The sequence below is a fragment of the Semicossyphus pulcher genome, unplaced genomic scaffold, assembly GCF_022749685.1.
Source record: "Semicossyphus pulcher isolate SPU_LCO1_2020_fin unplaced genomic scaffold, fSemPul1.0.p SCAF_2, whole genome shotgun sequence".
In the NCBI taxonomy this organism is placed as follows: domain Eukaryota; kingdom Metazoa; phylum Chordata; class Actinopteri; order Labriformes; family Labridae; genus Semicossyphus; species Semicossyphus pulcher.
Window position 1 is genome coordinate 3,782,401 of NW_027211693.1, and position 18,003 is coordinate 3,800,403.

General features: G+C 40.4%; 1 protein-coding gene across 1 annotated transcript; it reads left to right on the forward strand.

Moving 5' to 3' along the window:
- Nucleotides 1-1,274: 1,274 nt before the first annotated feature.
- On the forward strand, nucleotides 1,275-17,521 carry canx (calnexin). The gene is made up of 15 exons (XM_069669465.1): nucleotides 1,275-1,309; nucleotides 7,851-8,084; nucleotides 9,599-9,672; nucleotides 9,763-9,821; nucleotides 9,953-10,094; nucleotides 10,185-10,266; nucleotides 10,447-10,639; nucleotides 10,734-10,923; nucleotides 11,057-11,170; nucleotides 11,259-11,415; nucleotides 11,508-11,723; nucleotides 12,093-12,212; nucleotides 12,996-13,137; nucleotides 13,228-13,346; nucleotides 13,528-17,521. Exons 2-15 carry the CDS (start codon nucleotides 7,854-7,856, stop codon nucleotides 13,585-13,587), a joined length of 1,899 nt encoding a protein of 632 aa, XP_069525566.1. The 5' UTR covers nucleotides 1,275-1,309; nucleotides 7,851-7,853; the 3' UTR covers nucleotides 13,588-17,521.
- Nucleotides 17,522-18,003: the final 482 nt, after the last annotated feature.

Here is an 18,003-nt window from a genome sequence, read left to right on the forward strand (position 1 = left end):
CGTCATGCTTCATCAAAGTGGATAAAAGGAATAAAAGCAGCCTGTTGTTCAGCCTGAGGTGACGGTCACATGATAGAGTTCTCATGATGCTCACAGCTCTACACTGACACGCTGAGAAAAGAGGGGAGTAGATTAACACTTGGGGAGTATTCCTCCTAAATTAATATAGATATCCATCAATCAGTGTTGAAAGAATGATAGAAAACTAACTAAAGGTACAGTGGTATTATCAGCAACATACTAAAAGTATCAGTAAAGGTACAGCAGAATTCTCCACCTTCTGTAGTTACAATATCACAGTAAAAGAACAGGTTATTCCCGATCTTTAATATTTGATTTTTGTTCGTCAAATAATTAATAATTTGACCTCTCTGTGCCTCAAAAAGTATTGAAATAAAACTAAAAATACTGGTGAATGTAATGAGGTTCAACAGCTTTTAGCCTAGCTTAGCATAAAGACGGGGAAAAGGGGAAAACAGCTAGCGTTGCCCTTTTTAAAAGCTCAAATATACAACTACCAACACCTCTGAAGCTAATTAATTATACCTTACAAACAAACAGAAAATTAAGAGTTTGTTGTTTTAGGGTCCAACTATATCCTTTTTTTGCCTTCTCTGTTTTGCCTTCTTCTTGTTGAGTGCCTTAATGATGTTAGCATATCATGTGAAAGTAAACAAGCTATAAAAGAGAATGATAGAGGAACCAGTACACAAAGCTAATGCCTGGTAGGAAGACATATAACTTTGTTTGCTTATTCTTTAGTCGCAGTCTTGTATTAAAGCAAATAAATGACCATATAATGCTACAGACATCTTTAGAAACAGCAGCTCTGGCGTTTTCAGTCTCCTTTTCTTGAATACTATAATTTATGCCCCTTACCAAAAAATATTACATATAATGCTCACAAAACGAACATGGAAAACCAGAATTATTTCAGTCTTTGTTTTTATTATTCTACATAATCAACGTATAAAGCAGTATTTTATTATTAAAGTGCATTATTCTTCCTGCTGTAATAAATCCGTTCCAATCCCAGCCTTTTCATCAGCCTCACTCCATCCAATCAGCGCACACTTCCCCCAGCAGCTGGACCAATCACGGCTGTCCACGAGGTTCAGCTCAAGGGGGCGGGCACTGTCCAGTTCGACCGAGATTCTCCTTCTACCAATCAGCTATTGACAGTTGACAGGAAACGTCAAATATTCGATCTCGGCGGCCAATCAGCGACAGGGGAAGGCGGACTCTACCCTCCAATATCCCACGTGACGCTCCTCAGCAGTTCCCAGGCGGTCACATCGGCGAGCCGGAGGTGAGTAAAGATAACGATAAATGTCACTTTTTACAAGGGAACATAGCTGGAGTGTATTGTTTTCAGAGAAATGTACGTGTATTTACACTGTATGCACCCTAAATATTCATTTAACGTCGCTTTTAGCCGTTAAAAATAAAGCTCTGTCTTCAGAGCATGCTTTTAGCATTAGGCTGAGTAGCTAACTGAAGCTAATTAACTACAGGTGAATTAGGCAGTTAGCTAGCTGCGTTGGCCTTTCCTAACGTTTAATTTAATTATATATTTAGCGAAATATTCCACCGAGACTACTGTAATTTGATAGTGTAAACATAGCTTGCGTTTTATAAGAAAATTTGAGTTTTCTTGGCTCAGCTTCTACCCTGGCAGTTGTTTCGTAAGCAGCATCGCAGTTAAGCTAAGCTAGCTGAATCAATCGTGTCTGTAACGGGGAATTTCTGCTCAAGTAAAGACAATAGTAGGAATAGTTTTATGAATCAATAAAGAACATTAATGGAGGTAGACATATTAAGACAAGGCGGTTTTTAGGATAAACTGTAAAATTCTAATGAATGGGAGCCTCTCAGTTAGCATGCTAGCTCTACCAGTCTCGGAAGGCTTCCTCGTTATAACCCCCTGATTTGCTTCTAAATGTTATTCACACATAGAAAACTTTTAAGTAATACTGCACTGGAGAAGCTAACATTTCTCATGGTATTACACATCTCAGTCAAGAATAGGTGCGGGACTGTAAATAATCATTATTTACAAACTGTCAATAAGTTATCCTGATCAATCATTCACTTTTAAAAATGGAGGAAATATATCCACCACCATCTCCATAACTCCAAGGTGATGTTTTCTCCAACCAACAGTCAAGAACTTGGAGATATACAGTTAAAACAATAAATTAATATGAAAATATTAAGTCCTTAAACTGGTAGGGCCAATTTGCTTGATAAATGATCATAAATACTGCTTGAATTTACTGTTTTGGTCAATATGAATGAGTGTTTAAGCACTAAAATGATGCACAAGATATGTCCTGCTTTTTGCAGCCTTTAGAAATATGGCTTTATTTTTATACTGAAGTCTTACTGTAATACATTATTTTCCTGTAACATAAGTACAAAGAAGTGTTGAAAGAAACACGTATAGCAAAAGTATGAGCTATAAAGCTATTGTTGAAATGTTCAGAAGCTATAAGGCAACATTCATTTTAGTTTGCTTGATAAAATTATTGAATTTAGGTTGTTAAAAATAGTTAATAGCATTTAAATAAGGTAATATCTTTAACAGCAACACTTCCCCCTCACTGTAAACAACTGTTACTGTGATTTTAGGTTATTTTTTCTCAAGAGAGACACACGGCAGGTCAAAAGAGACTAGAATCAACCCTAGCATCTATCCCTGAAGTTAACAATAGCGCTTATGAAGGCCAGAGGATTAAGAACATTTTGTCTTCTTTAAATGAATTGTTCAATAAACATCAAATGCCCTTCACAACGTCCCTGACCCCTGAATTGATGCATTTTGTTTTATCCATCATTCAGTCTTGCGTCACCAGACTGGTTTGAACAATATTACAAAAGTCTGAGATGTTGGCAGAGATTCAAAGGTCTGGAAGCAGGCTGCAACAAAAACTTAGCAGTGTTAGTCTAAATGTGGTATCTTTTAAGAAAAAGACAAAAGCTGCAAATCCTCACATTACGAGGCTTGTTGAATTAATTTCCCTCGACTAATTGATTGAAAGCAACAGGAACACTCTAACCCAGACTCTTTCAGTCACATTTATGTGACAGTTATAATGTTGCAGCTCTTAAACAAACTCAGAACCAGGTTTATTTGTCACAAAGAGCTGTAATTAGTCCTGTTATTAGTAATTTAATTCTGGGATCAGGTCTTACAGGTTAAGCAATACGACCAGTTAAACCTGCTGGTTTCTGTTTGGATGCAGGCCATTGCATCAGACCGCCACCCGCTCCCATCTGAAGTCAGTCAGATAGAAATCAGCCCTGTGGGTACTGTCAGGTTTCTGGAAGCTTCCATCTGAGAAGCAGCATGAAAATTAAAACAGTAGATGGCAGCACACTGATGATTTTTATCTGTGTGTCAATGTTAAAAGTTCTTTTTATCTTAAATGCATAAAAAATATCAACCTAAACACATTTGTTAATAAGAAATGAACTACAATCTTCCAATTCAGTAATGTATAACCAGCCAAACTGAAGCCTTAATAAATCCACAAATTAAGTCATGTTGCTGCTTTTTCTTTGATTTGACTAAAACATGAAGGTACATCTGCAGGTTTGGTGTTTTATCATTTATCTGTTTAACTTGTTCAAAACGCTGCAAACATTTCAGTTTTGCTAAATCATCAAAGAGAAGAAGAGAAGGATTAGAAAGCACCTCTGACACATTTAGGATATTTAACTGGACTAAAGCAGGTTAAAAGTGAGCGATAGAGGCACAGATGAGTCACAGATTTGTAGTCAGTCATTCAGTGTTAAAATTCCTCTTCTTCTGTTTATTTCCGTTTAAATAGTAACCTGCCAGTCATGTCTGTTTGGTGCTGAGTGAACTGATGCTACCTGATAAAGGCTCAATCCGCTTTTTAATTAAGTAAAGCTGCTCACAATACTGGTTAGATGTCTGCACTTCTCCTTTAATTTATCTACATGCAAAAAATGCCAGAATCAATATTTTCCCTTCAGCAAAATAACTCAATATTTCCAAATACATCAGTTAAATTGTCTGAACACGAAGACAAAACATAAAGTGCATCATGGATTATAGAGTAGACATTTGTGGCTGTAAACTCACATTTTAGTTTAATATAAAGTTTTAATTCAGTATTTGTCTGCTCTTGAACAGTCCTTGGTCAACATAATCATAGTTGTACCTCATTTAAAAATTCCCGTGTAAACGGAATAATTTGATAAGACTAAAGAACTAAACTATAAAAAATACTTTATCCTCGATTATCAGTAAATTCCAAAAGATAAAAGATTGATTTGGTATCGAAATATCTGTAATAAGCATTTATAATATTTACAAAATATCCTCCCATCATTGATATCGAAGTCATTTAGATTATCCTGAAATAAAGTCTAGATTTAAAATAGTTTTGCATTTGATTTTATAAATGTGCTTCAGTTGGAACAAAAATGTGTTCCAGTTTATCGTACATTTATGCAGAGATAATAATAACTTTCAATGTATGGCACCTTTCATGCACGGACAGATCATGGAGATCAGAAGAAAACAAAGCAAAAGGTTTGATGTTAACAAGTAAGATATTATTAATGATATAGAAACATAAAACCCTAATTAAGATTTAAATTTATAGGAAGTTGTCGCCAAAATACCAATTTATTTGCTATTTTAAAACTGGAAGATTTAATGTCTTAAATCAAAGTGAACAAATAAAGAAATGGTATAAATGAATCAATTGGTGGAAGAAAAAGCCAAGAAATGAAGTGACATTAAAATAGTTGTTTGAAGCTTATTATATTTGATTTCCTTATTAGTTGAGTTCAGGCTTCCTTGCGTTTCCGTATCCATCCAGTGATTGTCCAGAGCTGTTATCAGACAGTGAATCGAGCAGCAGCAGATGTCCTGCAGGCTGAACGGACTCTATGATCAGATTATCTCGCTGACTGTAACTCCAGAGCTGCTCCCCTCTGTCTGCCTGGATAAAGCAACTTCAGCTGGTTTCACTCACTGATTAAGAGATGCTGTCGGTTAATCAGCCAATCAGGAGCCTCTAAAGTCTTACTCCTGCTACAGGATGTAAGAGGAGCACAGAGATGGTCCTTTTCTTTGTTCTACAGCTGTATTGTTGTTCAATAAGAAGTTTATTTATACTTAATCCCACATTCACAATCATAATGTCAAATATACTCACCAGAGCACCACATGTGGATTCATCCGCCGCTGAAAATAGTCCCCAAAAATACTGTATTTCCTCCTATTTCTTTGATTAAGAGCTATACTAAGCAGCTGTTTGAGGAAACATTTTGAACATGAAACTAATCATTAGCAGCACTTTAATCCTAGTTTGAAAATAATATAACTTTTGTAAGACTCATGATTTTCAAATGAACCTAGATCATTTTCACCAATATTTAATATTTTATCAATATTCCTGTGAAATGTATGAATACATGAAAATATAAATGTATCCATGAATCATTATAGTTCAATAAATAAGTAGGTTTACATTCATAGAATAAGTTTTATTTTGAAGGACAACGTTTCTTTATTTCAGGGTACTTTTATTTTGTAATTTTATATTAGTTCATTCGACTCTTATTTCCCAATAATGCATGTGTTTCCCAGTTCTCCGTCATTATTACATTTTTAAGTAAATAAAATGAATACAAAAGGAAATTACCACAAAGGGCGATAAAAAGGCAGAATATGCATTTTGGTTTCTTTTGCATATTTTGCTTGAAAAATGACATTTATACCATTTTATAAAAAATATTCATATGTTAATTTTCTCTTGATCGACGAACTGATTAGTGTCTTCTCTAGTCAACAGTTTTTTTTTGCCTCTGTTGTATTTAAACGTTTCCTTTTTAAACAAAACAAAATCATCTTTAAAGGAAACTGAAGATTTTTCTCCGGGGTTCTGCTGCTAACGCCATGTAGGCGCCTGCCAGGCGGCTTTGATGCTAAGCTAACAGCTAGTATTGGTGGTGGGCGCTCTTATCACTACCCCACCAGGCTGTTAGCCAGGCATGCTAATCCTGCTGCAGGTTAATCTGATTAAACCGGCTGTCTGCTGAGAAGTGCAGCGAGTTAACATGCTCGACTGAAGAACAAAGAGCTGCAGCGCTTCTATTGTCTTTGTTAACAAATGAACACGATATTTATCTGTACTTTAAAGGTTTATAGGTCTATTCTAACAGTGCTATAGTAATGAGGTATTATTTTAGGATAACGCTACATGAGTGCATTAACAACATATTTGGTGTTAAAGTTTCCAGAGATTATTGTTTTAAACAGCCCGTTTTTAAAGTTGTTGCTCTTAAAACCGCAATAATATCAGGATATGTCACCTGTCTTTATAGGACAGTGCTATACTTGGACTATATACTAAAATAAATATTGTCAGATTAAGAATGATAGTGTAAAAATAGTGAGCATGTAAACGTATGAAGTATCTCCAGTGAGCTTATATTCTCTGTTTTAGGTTTTATAAGAGTGTGAAAGTCTCAGAAACGGCCTTTTTAAAAAGATTAAATAAAGAAATTGTAAAAGAATAACAAGTTTGAATGTTCATATTAGACTTGGAACATCTTCAGCAAAATGTGTAAGCTAATATGCTGGACAAATGAGAGAGCTGAAATTATTGTTGTCCCAAAACAATTGGACTCTTAAGCTGATGATTACAATAATAAAGTGGAGTCTTTTCCACAGTGTGTACTCTTCTTTTGTCATTGAGAATGAAAATAGTAATCACATCCGAGGCAGTAAAATCATGTTTAAGAAGAATGTCTACAAATATAATACGTGTTAGTTTGTTTATAAAATAAGGCATAGACGGTGGGAAAATAAACTTTTGTTGTGTGCACATGTTTTTAATTTAAAAGCAATAATATATGTGTAGCTCCATTCATGCACATGGCAAGTTAAACTTCTGCACAGGGGGAGTAGAAACGCCTTTAAAACAAGACGATAAGAAAACATCAACATTGCATTTTAAAGACAATAACACCAAAAAATCAAGGACGCAAACAAATATTTAAACATTAAAATAAGTTGCATTTGAAGGTACAGCATCACCGGAAAACAGTAAATAAAATGTATGGATGCTTGTCTGCTCAGGGCTTCCGTAGAAAGGCATAAAACATTAGAGGGATGTAAACTGTTAATGCAAAGTTACATCATTACAGTCCTGACATTTTCCATTTATGCAGCTCTTCTTTATTTACCTGTTGGTTAATGCGTCTGCAGGTTTCTACTCTGTGTGTTTTGTGTGTGTGTAATGAGTAACCTGCAGCCTCCACAGTGTTTATGTGCAGAGTAAATGGCCCGTTTCTTTGTGTGTGTTGCGGGGTGCTGCAGTAATCCTGCGAGGTTTAATCTCATTAAGGTTAACAGAGCTGAGGTTGTGCATCCTGTGGGTGTCTGTTGGTCTACATGGTGATGGATGGGTGCCAGGGTAACACCGGTTAACAGCCTGTGTGTGTGTGCATGTGTGATATTGTGTTAGTGTGTGTTTTTAATTGAGGAGGGACATCATTAAGACGTCTTTGTCTGTATACAGAACACAATACGTTTGTTACTGTTATTATGAGGCTGTTTATAGAAAAATCCATCAGGGAGAACATCAACGATCAAACGCTAACATCTCTTAGTCTGACATCATTTCACAGGTGATATCCGAGTGCTTAATCGAACAAACAACAAAAATTAAACCCATTAACTCGGAGAAAACACGACTTTTAGCCTGAATTCCAGCATTTTGAATAACGTCTCCCTGTTGAGAGCGAAAACAAACATGGAGGCAAGCAGCTGTAACCGTCACGCTCTCTCTCGTCTCTCTCTGCAGACTATGGATCAGCGGGTCGGGTTGTTCGTTCTTCTGGCAGCAGGCCTCCTCTGCCTCACTTTGGCCCCTGTCTCTCGGGCTGAGGACCTGGTTGAGGACAGTCTGGGTGACGACATGGACGTGGAGGACGAGCTGGATCTGGGTTTAGCTGGAGCTGACGAGGAGGACGAGGAGTTGGAGGCAGACATGCAGGATGAAGCTCCACCTGCTCCTAAAACTCCTCCTGCACCGAAGGTAAGACAGCTGAAGGTTACACGGTTAGTTATTAAACTGTAGATGTTGTACTGAGGAACATCATTGAATCACTGTGTTCTGCTAGCAAGTATGAAACAAAAATCTGCATTAATCTTTTGTTACAATGCAAAAGCAGCACGTTGGAATTAGTTCAAAGTACTTCATTATTATAAGGAAACACACTGACATTGATATGGAGTTTTATCTTTACCTGAATACACTGAAAGGACTTGTACTGCTTTTATCGAGGTGTTTGACCTCCTGATCTGACTGTTAATGACTCACAGACACTTCAAGCCGTGTGATAATAACAGTGGACTGACCTGCTGATCCACTGACCTGCATTCACACACAAACCATAGAAACACCACAGACTTCTTCCTGTTTGGATAAAGCCCTGGTTCCAGTGCTGGGACGCTTTGTTAAATGTAAATAAAGAATGCAATGATTGGCTAATCCTTTTTTGAGTTTTATCAAATTGATAACGGGAAGAAGACGAGACATTTTAGGTTCAGCCTGACACATTGTAGGCAGCATCCTAACTCTTGTGGAGTCAGGGTTGTAGTTCAGACATAAAAGGTTTAGATTGAATGGGAGTCCGTCTAACTGTTGTCAAACCAACAGACTGAAATCACCACCTAACAGTGGCTTGTGTCCCTAAATATAAAACATACTTTAACTAATTATAACTGAACAGCTTAATAAACAGACGGAGGAGAGCAGATCGTTCCCAGAGATCAGGAGGAAGTTATTACAGTGTTAACGTTGACCTCCAATATAACATCATGAAGAAAAGACTTAAACAGTGTTTGCTGTTTCAGGTTACTCATTATATAAAAAATATAATAATTATATAACATAACAGAGTACGGTCTAGACTGTCCTCTTTGTAAAGTGTGTTGGTAACTTATTTGGTGCACTACAAATAACATTTGATTGATTTGATTGATTGTGGTTTGAAACCTGGAGACTCTCTGTAAGAGGTGCTGCACACTGAGACGTTTTGTGGGCTAAATTTGACTGTAAAGAAACTCATCCAAGCTTGTGTTAATGTTGACTTCTCTTATTATATTAATTAAATAGACATTTAATGGGTTGAAAATGGCTCCATCTACTGTTACTGAATGGGCTCTGAAACTCATCAAAGAGTCGACCATTTAGGACTTGGCTATTTCATTAAATACATTGTTGAACTTTAATAGAATGTCATAAATTGTTTGCATTTAGCTCGAGCCCAACCTGCCAAATAAAAAACAGCTCTGCACAGACTGTACGGTATATTATCCTGCTTTTGTGTCTCATGCCTGAAGAAGGGGGAGAGATGCAGCTGGAGTTGTTCTTCAACATCAGTTAACACCAGTGTGATCATGTGGTTTCAGTCCTGCTGAAAGTCAGCATCAAAAAGAACAAAATAATTTTGATAACACTTCTTCCTCCCCCTTCTTCATCTTCTTTTTCTCTACCACCTCCTCCTCCTCCTCCTCCTCCTCCTCCTCGTTCTCTGCTGTGTCCAGGTGACCTACAAGGCTCCAGAGCCGATGGGGGAACATTTCATCGCAGAGTCTTTTGACAGAGGGACACTTGATGGGTGAGCACACTGTTTATTTAAAGGACACTTTGTGAGCTTCTTAGCCCAAGTTCTCTTTGACCAGGTAACTGACCTACCTGTGTGTTTCAGGTGGGTGATGTCCAGTGCCAAGAAGGAGGACACTGATGAAGACATCGCAAAGTATGATGGTGGGTACAGATCTGGAGTGTCTTAATTATATTCAGTGCAGTTTGTCGATGCTGTGTGCTGACAGCAGCACCTGTTCAGGACACACTAGCTGAGTCTGAGTTTAAAGCATGGTGATGATGTTATCGTACAGGTAAATGGGCGGTGGAGGAGATGAAGGACAGTAAGCTGCCCGGTGATAAAGGTCTCGTCCTGAAGTCTCGAGCCAAACATCACGCCATCTCAGCCCAGCTGCTGCGACCTTTCACCTTTGACTCCAAGCCGCTCATCATCCAGTAAGAGCAGCATTTCCTCTCCTCTGTGGTCATCTTACTGACTTTGTTTATTATCTGTCAGTTTTTAATTGCTCTTACCTCTGTGTTCAGGTACGAGGTGAACTTCCAGGCAGGGATCGACTGCGGCGGCGCCTACGTGAAGCTGCTGTCTCAGACTCCTGATCTGGACCTGGTCAGTTTGCTTTGTCTTTTTTTGACGACTTACTCTGCACTCATTAGGAACACAAATGAAGTATTAAAAGATGTGAAGATGCTATAAAGCTGAGGTTACATGCTGGCTGATTAACTGTCTGCCGTGAGACTCCTCCAGAAGCTGAATCTGGTCCCTGTGTTTGTGTGTGTGTTCCCTCAGGACCAGTTCGTGGATAGAACTCCGTACACCATCATGTTCGGCCCCGACAAGTGTGGAGAGGATTACAAACTTCACTTCATCTTCAGACACAAAAACCCCAAAACCGGAGAGTACGAAGAGAAACACGCCAAGAAACCCGACGCCGACCTGAGGACCTACTTCACCGACAAGAAGACTCACCTGTACACACTCGGTAAGACACACACACACCTGTACACTCTGGGTTAAACACACGCATGCATTAATGACAGTTCAGGTGTGTAACTTGGCTCTCTGTCGCGCCCCAGTGGTGAACCCAGACAACACTTTCGAGGTGCTGGTGGATCAGACGGTGGTGAACACCGGCAGCCTGCTGACAGACATGACCCCCCCGGTGAACCCCACCGCCGAGATCGAGGACCCCGACGACCAGAAGCCCGAAGACTGGGACGAGAGGCCCAAGATCCAGGACCCGGCCGCCGCCAAGCCCGAAGACTGGTCAGTACCTGTTAATACAAAACAGTGAAATACTGGACCTTGGAAAAAAGCAGTTCACAAACAGAACATTGATGCCACAGTCTGTGTGGTAAAGTGTTATTATTCATATTAACTTGTGCCGGTGCGTCTGCAGGGATGAGGACGCTCCTGCTCAGGTTCCCGATGAAGACGCAGCGAAACCCGACGGCTGGCTGGACGACGAGCCCGAGTACATCGGAGACCCCGACGCCGTCAAACCTGAAGACTGGTGAGTTAAAATGTTTGACATCAGAGCTACAAGAGCCTGATGGATAAAACTCCCGACCCTCTGACTGTCTGTGCTTCCTGTCTGTCAGGGACGAGGACATGGACGGAGAGTGGGAGGCTCCTCAGGTGCCTAACCCCGCCTGTGAGACCGCCCCCGGCTGTGGCGCCTGGAAACGCCCGATGGTCGACAACCCCAACTACAAGGGCAAGTGGAAGCCCCCCATGATCGACAACCCCAACTACCAGGTGCGTTTCTAAACCCCCACAATAAATGTCTTCTTCAGAAAACGATCAGCTGGACTCCCAGGATCCCAACAGGAGCTCCTTTCTGTCCTTAGGGCGTCTGGAAGCCGAGGAAGATCCCAAACCCGGCCTTCTTCGAGGATCTGCAGCCGTTCAGGATGACTCCATTCAGCGCCGTCGGACTCGAGCTCTGGTCCATGACCTCTGACATCTTCTTCGACAACTTCTTCATCACAGACGACCGCAACACGGCTGACCGCTGGGCCACAGACGGCTGGGGGCTGAAGAAGGCTGCAGAGGGCGCCGCTGAGGTGGGTACAGGGAGGACTTATAACCTGTGAAATCAAGATTACTTGCAATGTGGCAGGAAATCACCGGGTCAAATTTACAAGAGCACTTTATAGAAATAAGGGTAACGGCACCTTTTTAATGATGCTTTGAACGTTCAGACTCAAACCGTGCATTAAGTGCTCTTGCCGTTTTTAAGAACTAGTTTCCTCAACAACAGAGTTTTTATTTATTTTTGCTGCTCAAAGCTTTAAATCATGAGTGTAAACACTGGAGAGCAATCAAGGTGACACCCCGTCTGTTTCCTTCTGTTGTATTTATATTTCTTTATCGTGCAGGACGTTACTGTTTGTGTGTTTATTAATGTTGTTACTGTGATTGTGTTGCTGCAGCCTGGTCTGGCTACTCAGATGCTGAACGCTGCAGAGGAGCGTCCATGGCTCTGGGTCGTCTACGTCCTCACTGTGGCTTTACCGCTCGTCCTCATCATCGTCTTCTGCTGCACTGGAAAGGTAACACAAACGCACGCACGCACACGCACGTACGTACACACACACACACACACACACACACACACACACACACACACACTGTACTGTCAGCTGTACAGGTGAGTCCTTGTACCATGAGGGGATACACTGCTAGGAGATCATTTAAACTCCAGATATGAGGTAGGATCCAGGAGCTTGGATTGATGTCCCAGTCTGGTGTGTGTCTGTGTGTGTGTGTGTGTGACGGTCCACAGAGGTCGTCAGGATCAGCTCAGGGTCAGTTGAGTCTCACCAGCTTACAGGAAGACTTAAAAGAAGCCGGATGCCAAAACTGCCCCTCCACCACCTCCTCAGGCCTGGTGACTGACGCTGCAGCTGTTAGAGTAGCTCCGTGTTTCTCTGTGGTGCTGTAGAGTAGATGGAAGGCTTTTCTTGTCGTCTTGTGGATTTGTGAAACTTGATTTGTGTGTAAAAAAACACAACAAAGTCTGTACACAAATAATGTGTAGTTTTGACATTTTCTTTAAGCTAAAAAAATAACAGAGAAACCTTTTTGTTCAAAGCCACCAGACTCAGACATATAGACTCAAGTCAAGAAATGGATACTTTCAGTCATCTAAAACCCACGTTATGTTTAGGAAAATGGTTCGTAGTAATCTAGTGCGTGAGATCACAATTAAATAGACTGAAAGATAAACTTGTCTCTTGTCTTAACTGTATGGGTTCATTTTTTAAGGTGTATATATACTTGGCAATATTTGTCTATAGAATTGATCTGAACTGTTTTCTTTTTTTGTCCTGCAGAAGAAGACCCCAGCAACACCAGCAGCAGAGTACAAGAAGACTGATGAAGCTCAGCCCGACGTGAAGGAGGAAGAAGAAGAGGAGGAAGAGGAGGAGGAGGAGAAGGCTGAAGAGGCTGAAGAGGCCGAGAAGAGCAGTCCAGGTTGCTACCATGTCCAGATTTCAGAAGTTGTTGTTTCCTCTGTGGTCTGACACTGTCGCTCTGACTGATTTTAAATCTGTTCTCTTTCAGCTGCCGAAGGGAAGAGTGATGGAGAGGAAAGTCCTGCAGAGAAAGAGGAAGAGGAAGCAGAGAAGGAGGAAGAGAATGAGGCAGAGAATGAGGCAGAGAATGAGGCAACAGCTGACGACGTAAGGAGACTAGTTTTTGTTTTTCCTGTGATAGAGGATGTTGAGGGCCAAAACTTTTAGGTTCCTTAAATCAGTTTAATGATGCATTCAGGTGCTTTTACTTTGGTAACCAGAAACAGATGAGTTTACTAGTTTTTGAATCTAAGTTAAATCGCATGTGTTGTTTCCTGTCCTCCTCTAGAAGTCGGAGGACGACATTCTGCGGAGATCACCCAGGAACAGGAAGGTCAGAAGGGACTGATATCTCTGACTCCACAGCCCTGAACACCTCCCCCCTCTCCCCCCCTCTAGATTATCTCCCCCTTCTCCTCCTCTCCTTCTCCTCCTCTGCTCCGAGGCGATGAAGCTGAAATGGAACCTGTTTGAAGCAGTGAAGCCTGCAGGAAACTAATCAAGACATCCAATGTGGACGCCTGATGATGATGATGATGATGATGATTCCAGTACGAACAGGACTGAGTTAGTGTGATTATTAAAGGATTTTTGTTTATGAAAGAGATTAACTGAGATTAACTAAAACTTCCTGCATCATTCCTTAACAACACCTGAGCAGACTCAAACCCTCGGGATCAACGTGTCCCGTCTGACGCACCGCTCACCGCCCAGCGCCATCCTGAGCTAGCAAGAACCCGCCCCACCAACAACCTGCTAACTAGCCCTGCAACTTGCTAACTAGCCTTCTGACAGATGGATATTTGACATAAACACCTGCTAGTTAGCATGCAACCAGATGTAGTCTAGTATGAACCCACTTGGGCTATTTACAGACGGATAATTAGCTTAATGCTTAAGCCATGAGCAGATAGCATTACCCTCAGAAGGTCTGGGATTCAACTGACCTAAAGTAGCCTACAAGGGGTTTGCTAACTAAGCTAACAACAGTCAGCATAACAAACACACAGTCAAGGAAGTAAAACTATTAATCTTGCTCATTAGCCTGTTCAATAATTTGCTAGTCCCCTAAAAGGCTAATTTGGCTATCAACAGCTACTAGCTAGCCAACAAGTTAACAGTCCTCTATAGTTCAATTATAAGCAGTAAAAGAATTCACCAACCAAAAGTCTTGCCAATTAGTCTAGCAATGCTGCTGATTAGCCTGCAGACATTGTCATAAACTTTCCAACACCTGTTGTTTTGAAAGGCTAACAACTAGCATGTAAGCTACACTGCTAACAGTTGATTTATTAGCTTTCTGGAGATCTAGAATTGTTTTATTGTACAACAGGATGGAGAATGAACCTGACTAAAGTCTGACTAATTAGCCTTCTGTACTACTAATTAGCTCATGAACACCTTGGTAGTAATTCTGCTACTTGTGCTACAATTAAAAGGAGCAAACTATAATCCCACTTTGACTACAAACAGCCTGCTAATTAGCGTAACAACAGGCTGCTAACAAACCCACAAAAATGTTATTTACTTACCAACAACTAGCAAATTAGAAGAAGCTAATTCACATACTAACAGTTGGCTCGTTAGCCCTCCTATACTTTACAAGTTAGCCAGCTAGCCTCCTAAAGTAACCCTGAATTTAGAGATTAGCCGCAGCAGGCTACAGATGTTTTTGTGAAAGAAACTGGAAACACTCCAGCTGATGCACGTTTTCTTCCTTTTTCACGGCTCATTTTCTTGTCATGTAAGTGTAAAGAAGTTAGCATCATGCTAGCGCCTTTGGGATGAGTGTTTCTACTTTTTAATGTCCTGATGGCTGCAGGGAAGGTCAGAGGTCAGCCAGGTCAAAGAGAGAATAAAAGCTGGATGTATTTGGCATGTAGTTGTCAGGTCAAGTTGAGCGACTGGCAGCAGCAGATGAGCTTCTGTTTATACTCCCCTGCGTCAAATGAAAACCACATATCTCCTGCGGATTTAGCGGACAGAACAGACTTGTGACACTTTGGGTCACGAGGTCATCACTTTGGTGTTAGTCCATTATATTTACTGTAATAACTCTTAAATTCAGCCGCTCCCCTTTTATTTTTACTTTCAGATTTCAGTCCAAACAAACTTGACAGCAGCTCATTTCACTCCTAACACCCTGTCCCATCCAATTCCAGTGTATTTTTTGTCCCTGAGTTTCGACTCTCAGGTAGATACAAAACCAGGCTCTAATACGGTTTGTCAAAGGACATCTCTGCTCTGCTACATCAAACCCATCTCTGTGAAATGAGCTGTAGTCATCTTAATTTGGACCTTAAATTCATGGTGTCAGCAGGTGGACAGCCACCCAGTCCCTCTTTCATCGACCCCATATGAAAAGAAAAAGGCACTAAGGGAAAACTCAGGCGCTTAACCTCACACCTGTCTACCTGCGGAACCACCAAACCTCCAAAAGACCTCCACCAATCAGACGCCTGAAAGCTGAATCCATGTCAGATTAGACCCCCATTTTATAAGAGATGGCACTTGAGCGTCGAAGTTCATTCTTAACCTCGAAAATATCTTTCTGAACAACTCATGGTCCACTTTTCTGAGCTTTCAACCACATCTCAGGGTCTTCATCGCAGGATGGAGCTCGTTTATTTTTTCTGAAAGGTCAAAGTTCATCCCCGATAGAGGTTCCAAACTTAATGAAACCTGATCAAGACTTTAGGATGCAGTTGAAAGCCCTGGAGAAGACGACTAAATAGACCTTGAGTTACTCTCCAAAATTCTCAACGTATAAAATTAAGTTTTGATTCTGTTTGCAGCTGGCCTTTTTACTGCTACAGTTACACGTTTATACAATATTTTAAATCGTGTGTTGTACGTAATGTGTGCCAAAATGTGACGTAATTATGTCATCAGGAAGAGACAAACTGCCCGAGCATTTGAACGGGATACAAGTTTTATTTCTGAGCTTACTTCAGATCACTCAGAGTTAAAAACCTAAAGCATTAAGCTTGTCTTGTTAGCATCATCGGCTGCTGCTTCCTTACAGCTTCCTGTCACATCACCTCAACTACAGGCTAAAACGTGGCTACCTCTCCCACCTGCAAATAGCCAGAAAAGTATTTTGCGAGTTAACCTAGTACGAAAAGCAAAGCTTAAAACATCTGCACAACCACTGCCGATGTTGGTGACCCCTGACCTTTCCTCGAGCGCCACGATCAGGACAAAATGTCCAGTTTTCTCTCTGCAAAACACTCTGAAGGATTTTGTGATCATGAGAAAACCACACATTAGAGATACTTCCATGAACTTTCCCTGTAAAGATGTCAAACTGTGGTTTAAACTCTTTAATTTATATGTTCTTTTTTTATCCTAATGAAACCATGTAAGGACTATAATGCAGAAGGAACAAGCTGAGTGTGGCGTCAGTGTACAGCTTTGAGAGTTCACCTGTACAATCTGAAATAAAATTGGTTTTGTGACTCTGGAAATGTGTGAAAAGGAACAATATCTACATTTGTCTGTTGTTGTATCCATGAGGTGACTGTTGATGTCTGTTTTTGTCCTGGTTGTATCATACGTCGGTTTTCACACTGTTAAAAACAACTAAATGTCCCCTGTCAAAGTCTGTTCTGTTAATTAAATTCAGATCAGGATTGGCTCTCTTTCAACCAATGATGAGCATGCTCTGCTGTGATTGGCTGATGTGTTTTGACAGGTGGGCGTGGAAAAGCTTTGTTTTTGTTGCTGTGGATGTGTTCAGATTTTGGGCCTTCCTGCTTCCATGTCAGGTGACCTTTAACCTTTAATTTTCCTCATCTTAGACACAAGCTAGTAAAGTTTTGGCTGTCAGCTCTGCTGTTATTTTCCCGTCCTGTCAGATTTTAACGCCTCCGGCAGCGTCACATTCCCATCGAGGATGTTTCAGCCGAATTCTTCATCGTCTCCCTCTTTTCCTGTTTTTATTTTTTTGTAGTCTGATTCTTTTCGTCGTCTCTGCTCGTGTGTCGGGTTGAAGCTGCCTAGCTAACAGACTGTAGACTGAACACTGTATCTGCTGGTGAAACTTTACATGACTCTGTAACTCTGTACTTTTTATTTTTGTTTGATTCTGTGTTTGAACTAAACTAAACGGTTGGCCCAGCCTGTTTCTGATGTACACACTTGTAGAGCGGTGGAGCTGCTGACACACCACACACAGGTCCAACTTTGAATAGAAATACTGTGATGCTGGAGCCTGATGTGTGTGCGTGTGGACACGCAGTCGACATTTGTTTTGATTATTAAAAAGGCCAAATGGAAACTGATCTCTGGATGTGTCATTCATTTCCCTAGTTTTTACTTCAGGTGAGGCTGATATTTTAATCAGAATAGCAATAATAAACTTTTATTGTATTTGGCACCTTTTTAATTTGAAGTAAGAAATTTCATACATGACTCGTAAAAATGAGTAAAACTGTTTAAAAGTTATACAACACTGAAAAAATATGCAACATATGAGAAACTGTAATATAAAAGAAATTTAAAAGCATACATAAGCAGCATTTTAATGTAAAGTGTGATTTTACCTTCTTGGCTTACAATATTGACTCAGCTCAAGTATTTCCATTTGACTTACTTCTGACCATTTCATGCTTCCCCTTTACCTCAGGATTGAGTGTCCAGTCACCCATGTAATTCATAATATTGACATTAAGTCACAAGGTCATGTTTAAACTGCTCAGAAATACTCAAAGAACCTGTTAAATGATAAATAAAGGGAAAACTGCCAGAGCAGAGGCTAACCCGG

Excerpts from the sequence above, each read along its gene's own strand:
- canx (XM_069669465.1), top strand. The coding sequence starts at position 7,854 with ATGGATCAGCGGGTCGGGTTGTTCGTTCTTCTGGCAGCAGGCCTCCTC. Across the intron at positions 8,085-9,598 it reads AAACTCCTCCTGCACCGAAG|GTGACCTACAAGGCTCCAGA; the intron begins GTAAGACAGCTG and ends TGCTGTGTCCAG. Across the intron at positions 10,095-10,184 it reads TCCAAGCCGCTCATCATCCA|GTACGAGGTGAACTTCCAGG; the intron begins GTAAGAGCAGCA and ends CTCTGTGTTCAG.